Source organism: Culex pipiens, chromosome 3, assembly GCF_016801865.2.
Source record: "Culex pipiens pallens isolate TS chromosome 3, TS_CPP_V2, whole genome shotgun sequence".
NCBI lineage: Eukaryota > Metazoa > Arthropoda > Insecta > Diptera > Culicidae > Culex > Culex pipiens.
In genome coordinates this window covers 122,792,516-122,813,668 of record NC_068939.1, presented here as the reverse complement: position 1 = coordinate 122,813,668, position 21,153 = coordinate 122,792,516, and the positions used below count along the sequence as shown (strand labels likewise).

The 21,153-nt window shown below is 38.6% G+C and overlaps 2 protein-coding genes across 28 annotated transcripts in view; one reads left to right on the top strand and one right to left on the bottom strand.

Annotated features, from left to right (window-relative positions):
* LOC120423279 (tropomyosin-2) overlaps nucleotides 1–21,153 on the bottom strand; it is a 95,696-nt gene that overhangs the window by 5,817 nt on the left and 68,726 nt on the right. For 12 of the 26 annotated variants that reach the window (XM_039587038.2, XM_039587040.2, XM_039587036.2 and 9 more), the window contains 2 exons: nucleotides 19,079–19,148; nucleotides 15,381–16,254 (listed from right to left, as the gene is read on the bottom strand). In XM_039587038.2, coding sequence (XP_039442972.1) covers nucleotides 15,659–16,254; nucleotides 19,079–19,148 — 666 coding nt within the window. In that variant the 3' untranslated portion in view covers nucleotides 15,381–15,658. Of the gene's footprint in view, nucleotides 1–11,152; nucleotides 11,797–15,380; nucleotides 16,255–16,542; nucleotides 18,638–19,078; nucleotides 19,149–21,153 lie in introns of those variants that run through there. The other 14 variants (XM_039587044.2, XM_039587043.2, XM_039587027.2 and 11 more) reach the window with 3 other exon arrangements.
* Nucleotides 540–5,900, top strand: LOC120423278 (uncharacterized). 2 transcript variants are annotated; one of them, XM_052710126.1, is made up of 2 exons: nucleotides 540–1,090; nucleotides 1,199–5,900. In XM_052710126.1, exon 2 carries the CDS (start codon nucleotides 1,202–1,204, stop codon nucleotides 5,825–5,827), a length of 4,626 nt encoding a protein of 1,541 aa, XP_052566086.1. In that variant the 5' UTR covers nucleotides 540–1,090; nucleotides 1,199–1,201; the 3' UTR covers nucleotides 5,828–5,900. The 2 variants fall into 2 exon arrangements, with proteins under 2 accessions (XP_052566086.1, XP_039442951.1); XM_039587017.2 differs by having other exon boundaries at nucleotides 540–1,139.

Genomic DNA, 21,153 nt, shown 5'->3' with positions numbered 1-21,153 from the left:
CGTTTTAATGTTTGACCTTGAATAAACAAAAACAAGAGCACGCAATGTAAACAATAACAAACACGTTTTGTTTGGTTGGCCATTCTGTGAATTTTCCCGAAGTTTGGTTGATTTTGGTGGCCGAAGTTTGGTTGATTTTTGGTCCCGAGTTATAATTACAATTGTTTACGGTAGTCGAGCTTGTACCTGTGTCAAACGCGTTCTGACCTGAAATCCCTTTGGCCAGTTGTCGCAATTACATCAATTTTCAGGGTGTGTCAAGTTAGCACGACATGATTGAAACTTCTTTCATATGAAGAACGACAACGATGCACGGAGTTTTATGAGCTGCACAAAATGGCGTTCCTCAATCAATTTGACTCAAAATGCACGTACGACAAGTTGGCACGACAACGACGATATAGAGTTATCTAAGCCCGCTCTCACGCACACTAGCACACCATTTGATTTGCTGGTCGGTACAAAATTTAACCTCACTTTTTATCGTGTACGTACACGCAATACATGCGCACGTAGATAACTCTATGCTTTGTAGCACTGCTTTCTCCAAGCTTTCTCTAAGCACTTTACACAACAAAACTGATTCTTATTCGAATCGCCACACTTGATAAGCATTCTGGAGTGATTCATTAGTCAGAACTGGACAAAGTTTCCAATACGTCTTAGCTACCACATAAACACACCAATACCAAGAAAAACACACATGTTTCCCATTGGTAGAAGAAATGCAACCCAGTCACGACGTTCTAGCAGGGTTCTAGCAGAGTCCTCACAGAGCTGGATATTCTTACAGCACTCTAGCAGAATTGTTCTACCGTTCTAGCAGGATTCTGGCAGAACCAGCTCTGCTAGAATATTTCGTGACTGGGAAAGCATGTACCAACACATTTTTAGTCCTTTTCAATGCATAGAGTTATCTACGTGCGCATGTATTGCGTGTTTGTACACGAAGGGTTTTTAGGTTTAAATTAGTACCCGCCAGCAAAAATAAATGGTAAGCTAGTGTGCGTGAGATCGGGCTTAGTTAGCTCTATACACCCATGTAGACGTCTCAAGATGTGTTTATTCTAAGCCGGCGTAAACAGCGAAAGTAAGCACTTTTTGTTGCCGTTGCCGAATTGTCTCCAGCAGCAAATGAGGTGTGTTTTGATGCAAGTATTTTCAAATTATTTCTTTGATTAGGAATAATCAATTTTAGATCATGAAGGACGTCAAAAGTGTAGACGATCGTGCCTCGCCGGACGGTGCCAATCAAACGGATGAGTACAAAAATGCCGAATCTTCAAGATCTCAAAACGTCGATAGTGCTGTGGTTGAAGCAGCGAATCCAAAGCCTATCAATCTGTTCACCGATCAACTGATAGAGGACATGATCAAATGCAATGTGGGTGCGACGAAGGGAGCTAAGCCGGTGGAAGAGCCCAGTACTAGCAAGGGTGATCACGAGAAAAAAGATGCAAAATTCAAAAATGCAAAAGTTGTTAAGGGGAATGCATCCAGACGTCAACGAGAAAGAAATTTTGTGAATTCTCAGAAAAAAGAACCACAAACGGACGGAAATCTGCCGAAGAATTGTCTCCGACAGTGTGGCAAGCTGTACAACGCCGATCGTAGTCAGTATGTGAAACGTCGACAGGAAGTTGACAGTGGTCAGGGGAATTTGCTATACTCTGCAAAGTTCAAGGAAGGTGGAGTGATGTGGAAGCTGCACGGAGAAGCGGGACTGTTGACATCGTCCAACGAGTACGTCGCTCAAGTTACGGTCAGACAGCTGGAAGAGCTGGATCTTGCGACTACGTTCAACTTTGCCAAGGGAATTCTTAGGAAGAATCTAAACGTGACAAAAGTTCTGCTCGACGAACATCATATCGATGTCGAGAAGGTGAAGCAATCGTGTGATGAGTATTTGAAGGGAGTGTTTGCCAATACGATTGATAACGTGCAGAACGCCGAGGACTTGTACCAACTGGAAAGCATTTTGAAGCTGAACTTACAAGATGATCAAAAAATTATCACTGCAATCAAGAATTACACATTTATGTCTGACAAAACGAAGCAAATTGTCATGCGGTGCTTTGATATGGAGTCCCGTCAAACAACCAGAAACAGGGTCTTCAATGTGATCAACTCTTTTTTGGGAGGTTCAAAGCCACGAAGCTGTGTTGACATTCTACGTGAAAATGTTCGGTTTGGAATTGAGTCCCACAAAGCGAAGGCATTGGAAATTGCTCCTAGCATCATGAGTGTCCATTTGACCATGTTGCAAGGCAAACGTGTCCTCTTTGTGACGAGATACGACTTGAAGCTGTTTTCGGATATGATCAACACCATGGACAACACGTTGGTAAAGTCGATGATGTTCGCTATGGTCGATCGATACTTTCAAAGAATCAAACATTTCTCAACGAATCAGCTGCACCCAGTGCTGCCGTTTACGAACCAAATATTTTTCTATCTCTGTAAAAGCGTATTGGATGTAAGTGAGGAAGTTGCTGCGAAAACGTCAACAAAGAAAATTTTGCACTACGATGCTGCAACAGGTTGGCGGAAGAACGTATTCAATAGCAGATTAAAGTCTTCAGCCCTGGACAAATGCCTTGATCACGAACTGAATCTACTGCTCATGTTGCTCAACCACTTCGAAGTGGGAAGGCCAACCTCCAGCGAACGATTCCCGTACAAGTTCAAGATCTTTGAAAACATCGAATCAAACCCAGAATACAAACAAGTCATCGAACATGCCAACAAAGCATTCGGACATCAGCACAACAAAAAATCAACAGTGCTGCCAGACGAGCTGCACGTGTGGATCTGCCTGCTGGACGACACCATTGCGCAGTTCTTCTCCAACGACGAACACATCGTGAAGCTGAGCTCGGCGCTGCTCAAGCTTTACATGAACTACTCGCTGTCCGGCCAAATGTCGCTGGATTCGCTCGAGTCCCTTCGGGTGATCACCCACAACACGATCCGCTTCGTAGCGCAAGCTGGCCCGTTTGTTCATCCGAAGAACGAACAGGACAACTACATCATCATGAAGCAGATCGGCTACATGAACCGGGCATCGCTCGAGGGCCGCATGTCCTTCACGGACTATCGTGACTTGATCGAGGTGTTTGCTCAGTACTGGAAACAGCGCAGTGATGCCATCGACGGGTTGGAGGCCAAACTGCCGGGAGATTGCTTCAAGCACGAGGTGGAGGCCGTTCAATCGCTGCTCATGCAGTGCTTGGCCGGGGCGCTGGACAAGAACGTCAAGCTGGCGGATCTGATCAGCTTTTGCCGCGTGTACGAGGAGCTGCTCGTCGATGTTCACAATCTCCCGCTGGACTGGTTCGTGAGGATGCCAACGACGGACTGTGCGGATATCTTTCTGCGGAAGGGAGTTATCAGCGTCGTGGAAAACAAGTGGAAGGACAGCGATCAGCAGTGCTATCGGGTGAAGGACTTTGAAAAGTTTGAACGAGTGTACCAGGTGTTGTTTGAGGATGTTGAACTACCACGCAACTACTTGGTTGAGACAATCAAGGCACTGTTGAAGTGCATCAACAGTATGGAGGAGAAGAAGCACTGGAAAGGTGGTCTTGTACTCACAGAGTCGGATCAGTTGATCGCAACAGGGCTTTTGATAACCTCAGTCAGAAAGTCTCTGTTGTACCTCAAAGAACAAGCGGATTACATCAGTTTCGATCGGTTCCTAGAGGAAAACACCAAACCTTTTGTTGCCGTATCAAACGATAGCAGCTCCTTCGAGGATTTTAAAAAGAGAATCACCCTAATCAAGGAGTCTTACTGGTACATCAGAAATCTCAACGTGATCGACATCGATACTGCGTTGAAGCTTTTCAGAGAAAGTAACGAGTCTGACTTCAACGAGGAGTATCTGCGTCTGTTCTACCGCAAGTACAGTGAACAGTTTGAAAAGTACATGACCCAAAATGACACTCTTGAAACGACGGCAAGAATTGCTCCGATTGTCGCCGAAGTAAAACGCCAGAAACGACACAATCACGCTGAAAAGTGGAATGTCGACTTTAAATTCAACATATTGCCAGTGTTGTTAGCTGGACTGAGTGCGGTTTGGTCGCTGCACGTTTCAAAGGACGTAGCCAGTTCCGGCCAATATCTGAAGCCTCACTGCATTCAGATTCTCTGTGTCTCACGGCTGCTTAGTGCGGAAAAAGTGACTCCGGGTGTTCGGAAGCATTTGGCCCAGGTGTTGACCGGGCAGGGCAAATCGCTGGTTCTTGCGCTGGTGGCGGCTATTTTGGCCCTTTGTGGACATTCTGTGCAGGTCATGTGCTACAGTAAATACCTGGCGACAAGGGATGAGAAAGATTTCGAAGAGTTTTATAATTATTTTGATATTCGTTGGAACATAACTTATCAGACATTTGGTCAAGCAGCAGGAGAGCATTTTGAAATCGTAGCTGGGAATGCCAAAAAGTACGTTCACCGTTGTATTGGACTACCGAAAGCAGCTAAATTGTACGGAAACATTAGACCAAATCCAGTTTTACTAATTGACGAAGTTGATGTATTTTTTGATGATAAGCTTTATGGAGAAAATAGGGGCATTGGATCGTTTCCAAGTGTCTCCGGTTTAGATAAAATACAATTTAAAATATGGGAACTTGTAAAACAGCGAGCTTCAAATATTCGACAATCAGTTGACTTTTTTATAAATTTCAGCGCCTGTACTGATAGCACTGAGTTCAATCACTTGATGGATAAGTCTGGGCAGTACTCTTTACTTACATCAGGGAATAATGAGTGTACTATAAAACATTATTCAAACGCTACTCTATTTTCATCGCACCTTGACGAGATGATATCAACAGCTGAAAAAGTTTACAACATGAAGAATGATGATAGTTTTCTAAATCAATACCAATTAAATAGATTTGGTAATATAACTAAGAAAAAAAGTTTTGGAAACTACAGCGAAACTACCTTCTATGGATATTATAACACATTTATTTATTTTCGTTTAAAACAAACAGACTTTGAGCAGGGAAAGTCCAACTTTGGATACTTTAATTTTCACTTGGGAAGCATATCTTACGCCAAACTCCCCGAAAATTTCCCGTTGATCCTAGGCGTGTCGGGAACCCTTACAACCCTAAGCAGCTACGAAAAAAAGGTCGTCAAAGATCACTACAACATAACGGACCTGTCAGTGATGCCATCGTTCTTCGGCGGATCCAACCTCAAGTTCAACGAAACGCAAGATTTCAGCTGTTTGAACAGCGTCAACGAGTGGATGAACGCCATCTTTGGCCGGATCAACATGATGGTCTACGCGAGAAGATCGGTTCTGGTCGTGTTCGACACCGACCTCAAGATCAACGCCTTCAAGCAGCAATTCGCGGCCCAGCTGGATCGGCTGAACGTGCTGACCATTGATACGGATCCCGCCGACAAGGAACGCTTCATCAACGATGCCGGGGTGAGTCGGACGATCACGCTGGCGACTCGGGAGATGGGTCGGGGTGTGGATTACAAGTCGAGTGTGGCGGTTGAGAGCAATGGAGGAGTGCACGTCATTCAGACCTTCTTTTCGGTGGACGTCAAGGAGGAAACGCAGATTAAGGGCCGCACTGCCAGGAAGGACAATCGGGGTAGTTACGAGCTGATTGTTTGCATCGATCATTTGCAGAGTGAAGATTTGGTGGACAAAACTGTTCATTTTTCGATGGTGTCGTATACGCAATTAAACACACGTAGAAATGAACAGCTATTGTCGAAAGAGGCGAAAAGGGATGCGAAACTTAAAATTGCTAATGAAAAGCATGACGTCACGGCTAAATTTTATAAGGATTTATGAGTAAAGATTAAGTTTATCCGAGCATTAAACAAACAAAAAAAAAGCTGTTTAAAATAAATACGTAATATCAATATTAACTGTGTTTTTAATACAAAACGTGATGTGGATTAGTAAAAAATGAGAATTTCCCTTAAATTACAACAATCAAACTGATGTAATTCTCGTTCAAATTCCAAAAATCAAAAATTTAACGGTTCATTTGATGATCCAAATAAGGTGAAAATGTGTTTTTTTTTCTCAGTCTAAATTGAGGTAAAATTAAATCATAAAATAAATAATACTCAACATTCCAAATTTACACAATTTTGACTGTGTATGTACCCTGAAAATCTGGTTAGGGTTTAGTGGCTCCACCATTGATTTGAAATTTGTATTGGATTTTGAACAATTTTAACAAAGTTGTTCGCTCGAGATTCCTACACGAATGATGGTGTCCGAGGTTTGATTGTTGAGGCAATTGCAAAATATGTACACCTAAGCTTCCATCCATCCTGGGATTCGAACTGAGAACCTTTGGATTGTTGAGTTCAGCTGCCTACCAGCGACTCCACTGAGGCAGGACCCAGGGGTACGACTCCTAGACCTGGACTGAACTCGACCGACCTACATTTACTTCGCGTGATCAGACAAATCTCGTTTCGAAAAATGCCACCGGGACCTTCTGGAATCGAACCCAGGCCGACTGGGTGAGAAGCAACTACGCTTACCCCTACATCACCGGTTTTTACTTCTTATCGTAAAACATAACCAAACGGTTTTATTCTACGGTGAGGTTATAGATAGATAGGTTATAAATAGAACCGAAGAACAACTTTTTAGAACTTTACAGGGCACTGGAAATCGAATCATTCTACAAGTTTCTTAGAGTAGTACCCTACATGTGTTGAAACTTTTTGGTAACGATTATCCCATTCCTTGTGAAGTGGAAATCGGAAAAATAGTTTGGGTTTCCATGTAAAATTATCATTTAATCCCAAAATTGGGTCCTAAAACGAAGCTTAGATTGCTGATATTATTGTTTACAGCGATAAAGCTTATTTTTCTGAGTACAATGACCCTTTGTACGAGCACAAAGAGTTTAAAATGGATTTTTAAATCAATTTTGAAAAATTAACCTCGCGGTCCTTCTTGACAGAAAAGCTCCTACTTGACAGCTCGTTCCAAGGGGACCATAGTTGATCCATCGGAAAAATGTTGTCTTGTCAAAAAAAAAATTGCATTAAAATGAAAAAAAGTGATCAGAAATTGTTTTTTATCGTGTTTTTTACCGTTGTACATAAAAATTGACATAGGGCTTTAGTACCCAATTTGACCGAAAATCGATTTTTCGACACTTTGGCTCAATTCTGAGGGCAGATTCAGATTCAGCGGGCAAAATTACATGGAAAAATATATATTTGGAAAATTTTCGAATTTCGTTAGGGTGGTCCCATATGGTTTTCCCTTGAAAATTAGACATTTTCAAATAAAGATATCTCGAGTTTAAAAAAAAACACCTCTGAGATATTTTCAGCTTTTTTAGTGCTAGATCTCCTCTTTCAAATGCAACTTGGTGCTTAAAATTTGGCTTGCGCCTTTTCGAGATATTTAGGTTTTAAATTTGCATCTTTTTTACATTAAAATGGCTGTAACTTTTGACCCTTAAGTCCAAATTGACCTGTCAAACAATCAAAATGTTTGTTTTTAGAGCTCTAAAAGTGTCTCCAATATCACTTTTCTCTAAAACTTAACCCTGAATTGCCACGTTCAAAAAACAGATTTTTGAAGGTTTGCACAGATGCTTTCTATAAATTTGGTCGTAGAAGGCGTAGATTACGAGATAAAATTTTGGTGTCTTCGACAAAGTTGCTTGGATTGGCAAGCCCTACCACTTTTTAGAAGACAAAAAAAATCCCAAATATATTCCTGAAAAGTAAGATTTTTAAAATCACCCTAATAGTGAACCACCCTTATTTTAAACCAAACCAAAAGTTGCCCCTTTCCGTTTGCAACAACTCTTCAGAAGACACCAAAGCTCCAAAATTTTACCATTTTTCGGGAAATCCATTTTCCACTTAATTTTGTGATCTGGACCACTGTGCATTGTTGCCAGCGATTTTCCACACTTTTAGTGCAATAAAAATCATTCCAGGCAAGCGATTCGAAGGAGAAGATCAACAAAAACAAAACGCGCAGGATGGGATTTGACAGCGCGCATTTGCCGAATGTGCGGCGCGTCGTTTCAAGGCTTGAATGCCGCTTGTCTTTTTGGGCAATACGCGCAATATTGAAATGTAATAGGGGGGATGTGACGAGCGGAAATTCCCGGAAAATCACCAATTTTTAAGCTTCTCGATTCCCAGGAAATTTGGTCGAGACTCTCGGGAATTTTTATACTCATATAAAGAAAAAATTAAACAAAATAATGTTATTACTAGCAGCGCCGTACCTAGGGGTTGGCGCAGTTGGGGGCGCCGAAATCCTTGATTGTAGAAAATTTCTATGTCAGTTAAAAAAACTTTCATTATTATTTTAAATAAAATGGGCTCCAGAAGTTAAAGTATACCTTCAAATTAAATAGATTATTTGGACTAAAATATAAAAAAGTGTTTTAGGGGCGCAATGTTTTTGAAAATGTATATTAAAAAGTAATTTTTTTTTTCATCGAAGAAGGGGCGCTAAAATGGCAAAAAGTTTCAGGAGTTCTAGAAGAGCTTTTCAAAATAACTACAGCTTAAAGTTTGCAGTATGATGATGTTGAGTCACACCTTTTAGACAAGAAATTGTCCAACTACAGTACTTGTTCGGTAACTAGTTATTTAAAGTTTTCATGAAATGTTATGTTTGAAGAATATGGTTTGGAAATATTTTTGAGAGGTTTTTATTGAGAAAATATAATGCATTGATGTTCCCCTTACCATTTTTCGATCAACCCAGTTAGCGAGCAGCATTCGTAACTGAGCTGATTTGTAATTTTCACGTTAATTTGGCTGTAAATCAAAATCAGACAAATTGATAGCCAAATTATGGTCATATTTTGAGTTTCTATGAAATAAGAATTATTTTAATATTAAAACATATATTTTTCTTTTGAAATTTTAACATTTCAATAAATAATATCTCGAGTTTGAAAAATGGCTTTTGAGATATTTATATGACGATTGCCCTCTTCATAAGAAACTTTGCGCATTGAAATTGTCATATGCTATTTAGAAATACTAGAATTTTGAATGAAAAAACATCGTTTTAAAATTAAAACGGCTGTTAAATTAAATCAATAAGAATATTTTTTTTTAATAAAACGTTCGTTTTCAGAGCACATAAGCTGCTCTGAACATCACCTTTTAATTTTTGCTTAAACGGTGTTGAAAAATTTGCTACACAACTAAATTTTCCTGCCGAATTTCGAAAAAAAAAATCAGAACAGCCTATTCAAGTGTTATTTTGCCAAAATTTACAAATTTAATTTTTAAAACGTCTAAAAAGCTCTGGTATTAAGAGGATATTCATTTCTATTTAAATTGAGTTTCAGTTAAAAACAAACAAATAATATTTTTCATGATTTTTGTTTATGAATATGGGTTTTGTGAAAAAGATATCTTTAAAAGACATTTTTTTACTGATAGAAAATAAATAAACAAAACTAAAAATATATCGATCAATAAAATCAGTGCAAAACATAATTTAAACATAAACATACATGTAAGTGAGATCCGGCTTCAAAAAAGTACATAAATATCACTTAAGTGGTCATAACTCGAGACAGGGTTGCCAGATCTTTAATGTTTTGTACTTATTGGAAAGGCCTTTCAATGACCTAACCAACGATTGGTCGGATGATGGATCGGAACATAGTTTACGTACAGTTAAGTGAGATCCGGCTTCAAAAAAGTACATAAATATCAGTTAAGTGGTCATAACTCGAGACAGGGTTGCCAGATCTTCAATGTTTTGGAATCATTGGAAAGGCCTTTCAATTACCTAACCAACGATGGGTCGGGTGATGGATCCGGACATCGTTTACATGCATATAATTGAGATTTGTGAAAACACATTTTTATACATAACTTTTGAACTACTTATCGAAACTTCAAACAATTCGATAGCGATGTATGGGACCCTAAACCAAGTCGAATGCAACTGGTTCGATTAAAATCGGTTCAGCCAGTGCTGAGAAAACTCAGTGAGAATTTTGGTCACATACATACATACACACACACATACGCACACACACACACACACACACACACACACACACACACACACACACACACATACATACACACACACATACACACACAGACATTTGTTCAGTTTTCGATTCTGAGTCGATATGTACACATGAAGGTGGGTCTAGGAGCTTTTAATAAAAAGTTCATTTTCAGAGCAGGATTATAGCCTTACCTCAGTGAGGAAGCCAAAATATGATGTCTTCGGGGTTTTTTTTTCCAAAATTTGATGAATGTTCTACATCTGAGAATTGATTAAGATTGAACGACTATTGCACCCTCCACAGGTGAAAAATTAAATCAGTTGCTTTTCTCCATACATTTTGACGATTTTTCTCATACAAAATTCAAGCGATTAGAGGGAGGGGATCTCGTGGTCAGAATGAGCTCAAAATTGTAATTTAGCCTAGTGATGCACGGCAAATAAAATAGTAATCCAGCTGCATGTAAAAGGCCTGGACGTTAAATAAATTTTGCAATATTTTATGAAATTCTATGTAATATCACACCCTGAAATATGTAGCCCATATATATATATTATGCGCTTTTACCATCGGTTTTTTTGCTGTGTAGGTCAATCTTTAATTTCAGGGGGTAGCCCCAAGAAAGCCTGGATTTGGACCACCCTAGTGTATGTACCCGAAAAAGATTGAGGTTAAATTTTGTACCCGCCAGCAAAACAAATGAGGTGCTAGTGTGCGTGAGCTCGGGCTTAGATAACTCTATTTTTAGTTTGACACCCCTTTTACACGGAACTTACACACATTACAATATGTTTGTTTTCAATTTGTTTCATTAGTGCCCGTGAGCTCCGTGTAAAATCGGAAAACAAACTTGTCAGTTTTAAACCGGATGAATCAAATTGTAACTTTCATAACAAATAAACAGGAACTAAATATAATACTCACCATAAAGAAAAAATAAAACTGATGCAAAAACTTTAACCAACTTAAAGTAACAACCAAAGAGGAAGACAACGCAAGGTGGAAAACAATAACGAACCAAAGACAACCCTTGATTTAACTTTTGTTGAATTAGATTTATTGTTTTTTTTTTATAGTAATTTTAACCTTTTTTCTAATAAATAAATATCATAATACATCGAAATATAAGAAGATAGAGTGTGGCGCCATGGCCAGAATCGTGCTCAACTGCAACCGTTTATTGCCTCTCTCAAAGGGGGTTTGCACTTTCAGGTGTTACAGTGCGTTACATTTTGTTTTTTTTTTTTATTAACATCTTTCATCATAAAATCATCATCATGTCGGGGTTCTTCTTGTTTCTTCCTTTTTCACAGCAACAACGAGTCCGGAAATTATAACAGTTAAAAATAAATAAACTTAAAAAATACAGAATAAATAAAAGACTTCAACGGGAGGAACATCATCTCAACACAAAAAAAAACAAATGTAACGGAAAGGCCTCCTCTCCGAGAAACCACGTCGTGGTGAGGCGATGGAACCGATAAACGGTTGCCCCCGGAACGGCTGATCTTACTCCGCCCGGATTGAGCGGCGATTTCGCGATTCTTGTTGTTGTTGTCGTTGCAGCCACCTTTTGTGTTTGTGTTTTTGTTTAGTTCTCGATCAAAAGCATTTGACAGCTCGACCGCGCCCAAGATGGTGGTGGAAATGGTGAGCACGATCGGATATCCGTGGAGTGGGGGAAAAGTGCCCTATTCCTTGAGGATGAGCTCGACGAAGGCGGTGTCCAGGTCGTCTCCGATTTCCCTGTACTTCTCCTTCTCCAGGACGAGTTCGTCTGTTTGGGGGGATTGGGGATAGTAAACGGAAGAGAAATAACACAAAAACAAGTAAAGAAATCAAGATTAGAAATGATACTCAATTGGAACATATTTGAAATAATTTGATTTTTCTAATTTAACTAAAGAATAAAGGAAATAAAAATTGATAACATTACCTAGTGGCGGTGAGGTTAGGAAAGCACAACTCTAGCTTGGAAGTTTTTTTTTTGAATTTGGTTTTTCAACGTTTTTCAAGCCATTCCACAAAAATGAGTTCGCAGGATTGGTCTTCTTTTTTGTTCGGATCCCACTTGGTCACTGGATGCGGGGTTTTAAAAGGTTGGTTTGTTTGGCTTGAGCTTGCGAAAGGTACGAATCTAGTACTTTAATTCCAAGGTTTTATTTAAGCGATAGAAAAGTGAAGGGAAAAAAACACTCATGTGCGACGGTGAAATGTTTGGCAAAATGTAAGGGATCGGGGTTGTGGGTTGTGTAGAGTTTGAATAGTTGGTTTAACCATTATTAAGTATTGTTCTGTGTCACTGCTAACATATGTTTACAGATATAATTTACATTTTCTTTCTTTACTAGTAAATGCAACATTTTTTGAAATTTTAAAGTTTTTCGATTACATATTTATCAAATCTTACAAAGATACTAGGAGGTTTCTTGGCCACATAATCTTTTCTCATCACTTTTGCAGTTTTTCGTTATTTAAACAACAATTTCGGATACAACAAAATTGGAGGGTTGCTTGCTTACTTTTTTTTAACTTTTTATAATTTTGGAATAGTAGCTTTATGAAAGCTTGAATTCGGAGCAAGAGTATATTTTCCCCTTTAATTTATTATGAGATATTCTCATGCTTAAACTATTAATGATTAAAATGGCACATTCATTTTCGAAATTCGAAATCTAACTTAAAATTTTCGAGCTGTTTTAATTACAATTTTCTCAAAAGTTTCCAATCAATTTGAAAATTAAGTTTGAAATTCCTATTTTATTGCACACACAGATAAAACTTACATTTCTTAGCGCAATCAAACTTTGGATGACCACAATGAGTTAAAAATTAATCTTTAAAATATTTTTTTTTAATTTGAATTGCAGCAAGGCATATGGAACAGAATAGGTAAAGCAGGTTTCCGAGCTGTCAAATCACATTTAACAAAAAAAATCGAATCTAAATAAAAAAAAATAAAAAATGTGAAAATTTTACCAATTTTCCGCCAATATTCACCGGATTTTTTTGTTTGGCTCGCCAAAATGAATCGAAAAACGCTTTTCCGGTGAAATTTGCCTGGAAAGGGGTCAAATTTTCACTTTTGGACCAAAAATTTATATTTTAACACTCAGTTGGCTCAATTCTAAGGGTAGATTCAGATTCTGCGTCGAAAAATGGATCAAACAAATAATTGAAAAATTCGTATTTCATTAACATGGTCCTCTACACAACTCACTTGAAAATTAGACATTTTCAAGTGAAGTTATCTCGAGTTTAAAGAAAATCATCTAGTTTTTTTTTAAGGTTTCCTCGATTTCTCCTTTCTAATGCAACCTAGGGCATGAAATCTAGCTTTTAACGAGATATTTGTGTTAAAAAATTGCCTCTTTTTTAACTCAAAAAATGCCTGTCACATTAGCCCCTTTAGTCCAAAATATTTATTTCAAAATCGAAAATGTGGGGCTTTTCTCAAAAACTTAATCCTGAAATGCTAGTCGTAGAAGGCGTAGGTTGCGGGGTAAACCTTTTCAGAAGAGAAAAAAATCCCAAAAAAAATTCAGGAAGGTTAATTTTTCTAAACACTCTAATCGTGGACCACCCTAATCTTCAACCAAGCCAAAAGTTGCCCCTTGATATTACAACAACTCTGCTGATGACAACAATGCTTTTAAATGTTATTATCTTGTCAAAAAAAAAAACTAATTTCCACTTAATTTTGCGATCTACACCACCTTGCAAAGTTCGACGATTTCAAAACACGTGGTTTTGTGCTTTTGACAGCTGAAGCAAACGCTCTAATTTCAGCCCGGGAGCATGTTGACAGCTCCCATACAAACTGAGCGTACCCCGTTTTGTGGGCCCAGTGGGCCTAAGATAGCGGCCTTCGATATTATCTAGCCAAACTTTTGAAAATGGCGAATAGGTTAAATAAAAATAGTTTTTGCTTTGTTTTGGTTTAAAATGACAAAATATTTCTTGAAAAACTTGTTTAGAGATACGCCACGTTCAAATATTAGTCTAGAACAGTTGAAGTGAGCGTGCCGCAATAGCCGTTACGAAAAAAAAGTTTCCTATGCAAATTTTTAGTTACGTTTTTGATGGACGGACTCCGACGAGGCCCACTTGCCATCTGTCGGTGAATACGCGCAACTCACGAAAACTGTCATCTTAGGGTCCGGTTGTCTAATTTACACTTCATAAACAAAACTACAGTACTTATTCGATAACTGGGCTTTGTTTAACTGGGCTACTTTTTAACTCGGCGCTCGATAACTGGGCTGTAGCCCACATAAAAGCAGACAAACGTCAAAAAACAAAAACAAATCAAAATGACCGAGGGGTCAATGGATGCAAAAATAAAATTTAATAAAACTTTTTTTAAGTTTTTGCAAATTTTCAAGTCACAATTCAACGAAAAGTTTTGTGAGTTATATTTTTGTATTATATAAAGAAAATTTACTGCACTGGTGGTCTCCCCGGCATTTTTCATAAAATCACCAAGGGAATGATGGAACGAGAGGAATCACAAATCCGCATAAATAATTTCAAGATTTTTCAGGTGTAAACCGAAAACGTGATCAAAAATTAAAGTGGAAGAATAAGGCTTTTAACTGCTTATGTAACTGTCGGTGAACAGGACGCCGCACTGTTTAATCATTTTCTGGCGTACATTCAATTTTGCAGCCCAAAACCAGTTATTGAAATGGAAAAATAAAATTCTTTTTCAAATTTTCTTTTCTTGATTTGTGTGCACCTGCGTCGACGACCAAGATTGTTTACTTTTTGCTCTTTGGTCTGACAGTCTTCGTCTGACAGCTTTATCGTGGATTTTGGTCTGGTCTAGGCGAGGGAAAGGACACAGCACCTTCCTGAAAATCACTTGTAAGTAAAAAAAAATTAAATGTGATTCAATATTTAAGAAAATCTAGTGATTTAGAAATTTAGGAAAATGAAAATCAATTCAAAATTATTATGATAAATTTATAATATTTTTTTTCAAAAAAAATGAAAACAATGACAACGTTTTCAGATTTGGAAACATACGTTAGCGTTTGTCCTAACAGAATCGTTAATGGCTTAAGTGAAGGTTGCAACGAGTGTTGGTTGTGTTTGTCTCCTAAAAATGTATGTTGAGATTATAATAACCGGGGTTTTGAGAGTTTACGGTAACAGCAACGGGGTTCAAAAAACTACATTTCACCGTCGCACAAGCGTTTCAAATTGATGCGTTACCTTTCGCAAGCGTTTGCGGGAGCGTTACGCGGCGGCACGGACACAAAAGGGAGTGGTCACAAATCATACTACGCGCTTTTTTTAATGTATAAAAATCAAGCTTTGTTGTTTTTATTCGAAAAATAAAAAGTAAGCTAGATATAGTTGTTTTTTGATTATAATCAGAAAATGGTGACACCAAAACTGCGGTAATGCGGTAAAAACAGAACCATTCTCTTGTTGTTTGCTTTGCTTTTTGTTGTTGTTTGGATTATTATCTCTAAAACTTAAGGGGAAATATATAAGAGGGGAGGGCAGAGCGCAATAACAACATCTACGTGCGAAGAAAGAAAACACGTTAAACGAAAGTTAAACGGAAAAGGTAATAAATAAATAGAGAGTCAGGAGGGTGAGAGCGAGCGAAGTTGTTTTTATGGCATGGCTTAGGACGCGGGCGCCTCTTCGGCTGCTGGAGCGGCTTCCGCTGGGGCAGCTTCCTCCGCCGGGGCTTCGGCAGGTGCCTCAGCGGGAGCGGCTTCCGCGGCGGGTGCCTCAGCGGCCGGAGCTTCGCCTTCGGCGGCCGGGGCAGCGGCTTCACCCTCTGCCGGAGCAGGGGCGGCCTCACCCTCGGCAGCCGGGGCGGCTTCGGCGGCCGGGGCAGCTTCCGCTGGCGGTTCAGCAGCCGCTTCGGCGACGATTTCGCGCGGCGGGGTGCTTCCGGAGGCCGAGCGGACGTAGGGCACCTCGGCACCCTCTGGCGGCAGGTCCTTCTGCAGATCGAACGGGCTCGCTGGGCGGGCCTCGGCAGCTGGCGCGGCAGCCTCCGGGGCTCCCTCGACTGCGGCGGCGGCCGCGGCTTCCACCTTGGGTTCCTCCTTGACCGGCGGCGGGGTTGGCACCTTCGGCGCTGGCGGCGGAGTCTTCGGCTTCGGGCGACGCTCGGACCAGATCGGGTCGACGCCCGGGATCAGGTCGACGAAGGCAAAGTCCAGATCGTCTCCGATCTCGGCGAAGCGGATCTTCTCGACGATCAGCTCGTCTGCGGTTTTATTGTTTGTTGTTTTTTGTTTTTGCGTGGCGTGGCGTGGGAAGTTTGTTGTTTTGTTTTGGATTGGCGCGCGGATGCGATTAATGTAGGGTTTGATTGTGTGAGTGTGTTTTTTGTTGATTTTGAATTTTGGTTTCGGAAGTAAGGCAAATTAGGAGAAGAGAAAGCATAACGAAAGCGATAAATATAAGAGAAAGGAAATGAACAGAAATAGTATACTCAAAACGCAAAGAAAATGAAAACCACATTTACAGGATACACAGTAAAACGCAGGCAAACTCGGCTTTAAATAAAATAATATATTATTATAAACACTCAATATGATATCATTTTGTTGTTGTTTTTGCTGTTGTTGTTGTTGTTATTCCTGTTGCTTGTTGTCGTTTGAAATGAAAACCGCTTTTTTTTCTCGTGTAAATTTCCTTCCATGAAATTACAGTGTAACTTTCGCAGAGTGTTTTCGGTGTACATTCACAAGGTGTGTTTGCGTGTTTAACCTAAAAGCAGCTGATTTACAATTTTGTGCGCGCACTACAAAGTGGAATGATCTGTCTGATTTGTTTCCCGTGTGTTGGTGTTTATTTAGTTTTTTCGTGAAAGCATGATCAAAACCAGAACAAAAATGTACACGGTCCCTCTCTTAAAATGTACTTAATTTAGTTGCGGGGGGGTTCGCGACAATGTCGAAAAATAAGAAAAGAAAAAAAATACTATCTCCCTCTCTCTCAAAATGGCTAGGCCACACAATTTCAAGGTGGGCGGCTCAAAATCGATCGGAAAAAAATACACGCTTTTTTTGTTGGTAAGTAGACTTAATCGACAAAGGCACTGTTTGCACGCGATCGTTCCCGACGATAGATTTTTAAATATTTTTTCGATATTTTATTCTTCCGATCAATTTTTTACCACTTTTTTTCTCTCTCGCTAGCTGGAATATCTCATGATGTGTTCCTTAAAATTACTTAAAAAATTGGTTGCTCATAAATTACTGTCTTTCATCTGTTTTTTGTTTATCTTTTGTTTAACTCAATGCTTCTACTAAGAAAAATAATAGGGATAGCTTATTGCAAAAATGGAAACGAACTAACATTAAGACGCAGGGGGGTGGGAGCTGCTTCAAAGAGTGTGTGTGTGTTTATTTGTGTAAAACCTTAAAGTTGCAACAAAGACGCGAATTTCCGTTCAAATACGTATTTATTACTCGATCAATTCGACTGCTTTCAAACTACTTAAACGTAACTAATGTGGATTACTTTCTTTAAACTTGGTTTTCTCCCTTAAAACTGTCAGTTTTTTGCGCAATTAAATCTGAACGTATTGACTCTTTTGACAGCGATTTCTACCTTCCGCATTTGCTCGCCTTGATTGGTCAAAGCTTGCTACGGCAGAAGGTAAGCAACTGTCAAACGCGCAGGGTTGGAATCGTGCTCATAGAACAACATTCAAGACAGTTGGTTGCTTAAATGTCAAAAAATTGCTGGTGTTGTTTATTTTTAAATGCATGCTCTTTTGCGTGAAACCACAATCGTAAATGCTGCCTCAAACAAATTTTTCTCTGTTTACTGGACAAAAATGCAAATCGGAAGACGCGTTTGAAAGTTGCGAACAGTTCAAAACAAAAGGGGAGGGGAGAGCAAGAATCGGAACAAAAGCGAACTGTAATTGTAAACATTGTAATCGTAATAGGCAGTAACAATCATATCCTAATAAGTTGTGAGTGTGTATTTTATCCTAACTCTGGTTGGTTGCAAACAAAAAAAAAACGGGGAAAAGAATGTTCTCAAGTGATTGGAATGTTTACCCTACAAATTTGTGAGTGTGTGTGAATGTACAATTTCAATTACGGAATTCTAAACAGTACCGACTTCGTACGGTAGATGTCGCCCCGCAAACATGTTTGCGTGCGTGAGTGTATTGGTGACAAAATTGCTCTCGCTGTGTGTGTTTGTGCTTCGACTTCTTTCCTAAAACCACATTTGTTTCCTAGCGAAAATAAACAAAAGAGTTGACACAAGAGTTGAGTAACAGTTACAATAATCTACTGCTGCTGTTGTTGTTGTTAAATAGTTTTGTTCTTGACGACAAGGCAACGTGTGACACTAAAGGCACCCCCGAGGACTAGTAGGCGCCTTGCAGCGCGTCATCGCGCCGCCATCTTGGATTTTCGGCTGACAGCGTCGATGACGCTCGCGGGTTGCTACGATGTTGTTGTTGTTTACTGTAGTAGTTGTTGTTGCTGTCTTTGTTGCTAATGATGACATGACGATCGTGTTTTGTTTGTTTGTTTTTGTTTACATGTTCTGGATGTCGTGCAGGGTTGCCTCCATCTCCTCCTGGAGCATTTTGTTCTTGGCACGCTCGTGCATTAGGTCGTCTGTCAAGGCGGGCGATTTTGACAGTTGCGATGGGTTTAGCAGCACGCACACACGTGTGTTACAAGCAGCGTTTTTGGGTTATTTGTGTTTGTTTTGGTTTTTACAACATCGAGCAAAACGGGGTTGGTTCAAGGGTTAGCGGTAAAAATCAAACATGAAATAAAGAGAAAACAAGTGGTAAATAAAACACAAATAATATCATAAAAACAATAATGGAATGAAACTAAACAAGCGATCGGCACAGGCCAATCAAAAGTCTAAAACTGTCTTTTCTAGCGTTTCGGTTCCAACTAGCGAATTTTGACTGTCTCAATGGTTGGTTAGCAATAGGAAAAACTTTCGATTCTCTCTGTTGTTTGACAAACAGAGAGGTGGGGTTAGTTTGAACAAAACTTTCTGGTTGTTCATCATTTGCTTCCGATTGCAATCGAGTGGCTTACCTTCGAGTCTGTCGACTTCCTTCTGCAACTTCTGAACGGAACGCTCAGCGAATTCAGCGCGAGCTTCAGCCTTTTGGGTTTCAAGAGAGTCGTCAGGGTGATTTCCGGGGAAAAGTTCGAAGATTGGTCATGAAAAATGAAAATTGCATTAGTTATTTGTTTAAATTTTTAAAGAGTTGGAATGTAGCCCTCTTGAATATTCGTCTATGAATTTAAAAGGAAAAACATTCAAAAGTGCTACACATTATAAAATCAAATCAAGCTGCAAGCATGCACTTCTTAAAACTAACATTAGAAAGCGATAAAAACTAACTAAACACCCAAAAACAAAGTTTAAACAACACACACACAAACACACCACTAACCTTACCTTGCAATCAAGGAGAAAGAGTATAAATCAAAAATGAGAAATCACAACCCGAAAGATAGAAATCAACCTGATAATAAAAAATAGCAACGCCTAAATTGAGAAGAATTGAAATCATAAACCCCAAGGGGACGTTAATCGAGAGGGAGAGATAACAGAAACAGACCGTGGAAGGTCGCCACTGTAGATTCGGAGGGTGATTATTCACCCAATTTAGACACCCAACCTACGCGAATTAGTACTGAACTGCAGTGTACGCTCATAAAAAGTTGCATAAAAATTCCACGCTCTACATTTTTTTAACGAAATAATCCACTTTGAATACAAGCAAGCTAAAAAATAGATTGAAATATTAATCGTGTACTTTGACATTACTCGTTAAGACAAATGTCAAAAGGAAACGGCATCTCTACACGCTCCTCTGAAATGGCTTATTTCTCGCATATTTTTACTCAGTTTTCAGACTCTGTAATCAAAAGTTGATCTACTAAAGAGTGACTTTATTGCTTTATTGCTTACGAGAATTTTACATAAATTTTAACAAAATTGGCTCAGACTTTACATAAATCTACTATAATTTTAGTGAATGGTCTAACTGATCCAGAATTTGAGGGAATGAAATTTATGTGAAACAAAACGTCAAACAAGAATAACAAAACACTCAGATAATTATGTTAATGTTATGATAATGTTGACACTGATTTTATTCGAAAATTAGTTTTGAGCAAAGTTTAAAAGATCAATTGATTTCACAAAAAAATCAAAATAATATTAGTAACTACCAAGAAATAACCAAATTCACTTAAATCTTGGTTATCTTTTATGAAATTTATCTTAAAAATGGGTTTCCTACACTCTTTTTTCATCCTATTATGGATCAAGTTAACCCAAAACTGGGTAAAAATTAAAAATCTGAGCAGCACAGCCAAAATCACTACAAGTTCGTTAAAGTTAAGCTTATTCTGATATGAGTTTTGAGATAACTGTCAAATTTGAATGATTTTCAAAAACAGTTATCTCAAAACTCAAATCACAGTGAGTTGAACTTTGATTTACGCCTAGTGATTTTGGCTGTGCTTGTTCGATGATTTATTTTTACCCAGTTTTGGTCAACTAGTTAAATAATTTTTACAAAAAATTGGCGTTTGATCAAATTTTAAAATAATTCAGAATTAAAAAAAACTCAAAAATTATACATTTTTCCTTAGCAGTTCCAGTTCATGAAAATGAGTAAAATATATTTAAAACTGACATTTGTAACTCATTGTAAAGAATATATTGATCCGGAAAAGTACGGAAGAATTCGAGTTAAAAATAACAAAAAACGGTCGAGACGTACCCAAAAATGGGTAAAAATAATAAATTAAATAAGCGTAACATTTTGTCAAAAATGAACTTACTTTTAATGAGTTTCACTTAAAAATTAGTTGGAAATTTAAAGAAAACAATCAAAAATTAGGCAAATTAACTTTCATCTGAGTCTTGTCACAAATTTGAAGAAAAAAAATCGATACACTTGCTAAAATAAGTTTATGCCGTTGAATGCCAGCTTGAAAATGAAAATAAAGTATTCCTACACGTTTATTTGAAACAATTGATTTTAAAATTATTTTCATCTTTTTTTAAAATGAGTTAAAAATTAAATTTCAAATGTTCTGCTTATCTAGTGTATTTTTGGGATTCATTCTAAATTTGAGAAATTGCACAA

What these genes read in the sequence shown, in the direction of transcription:
- LOC120423278 (XM_052710126.1), top strand. Translation starts at nt 1,202, where the DNA reads ATGAAGGACGTCAAAAGTGTAGACGATCGTGCCTCGCCGGACGGTGCC.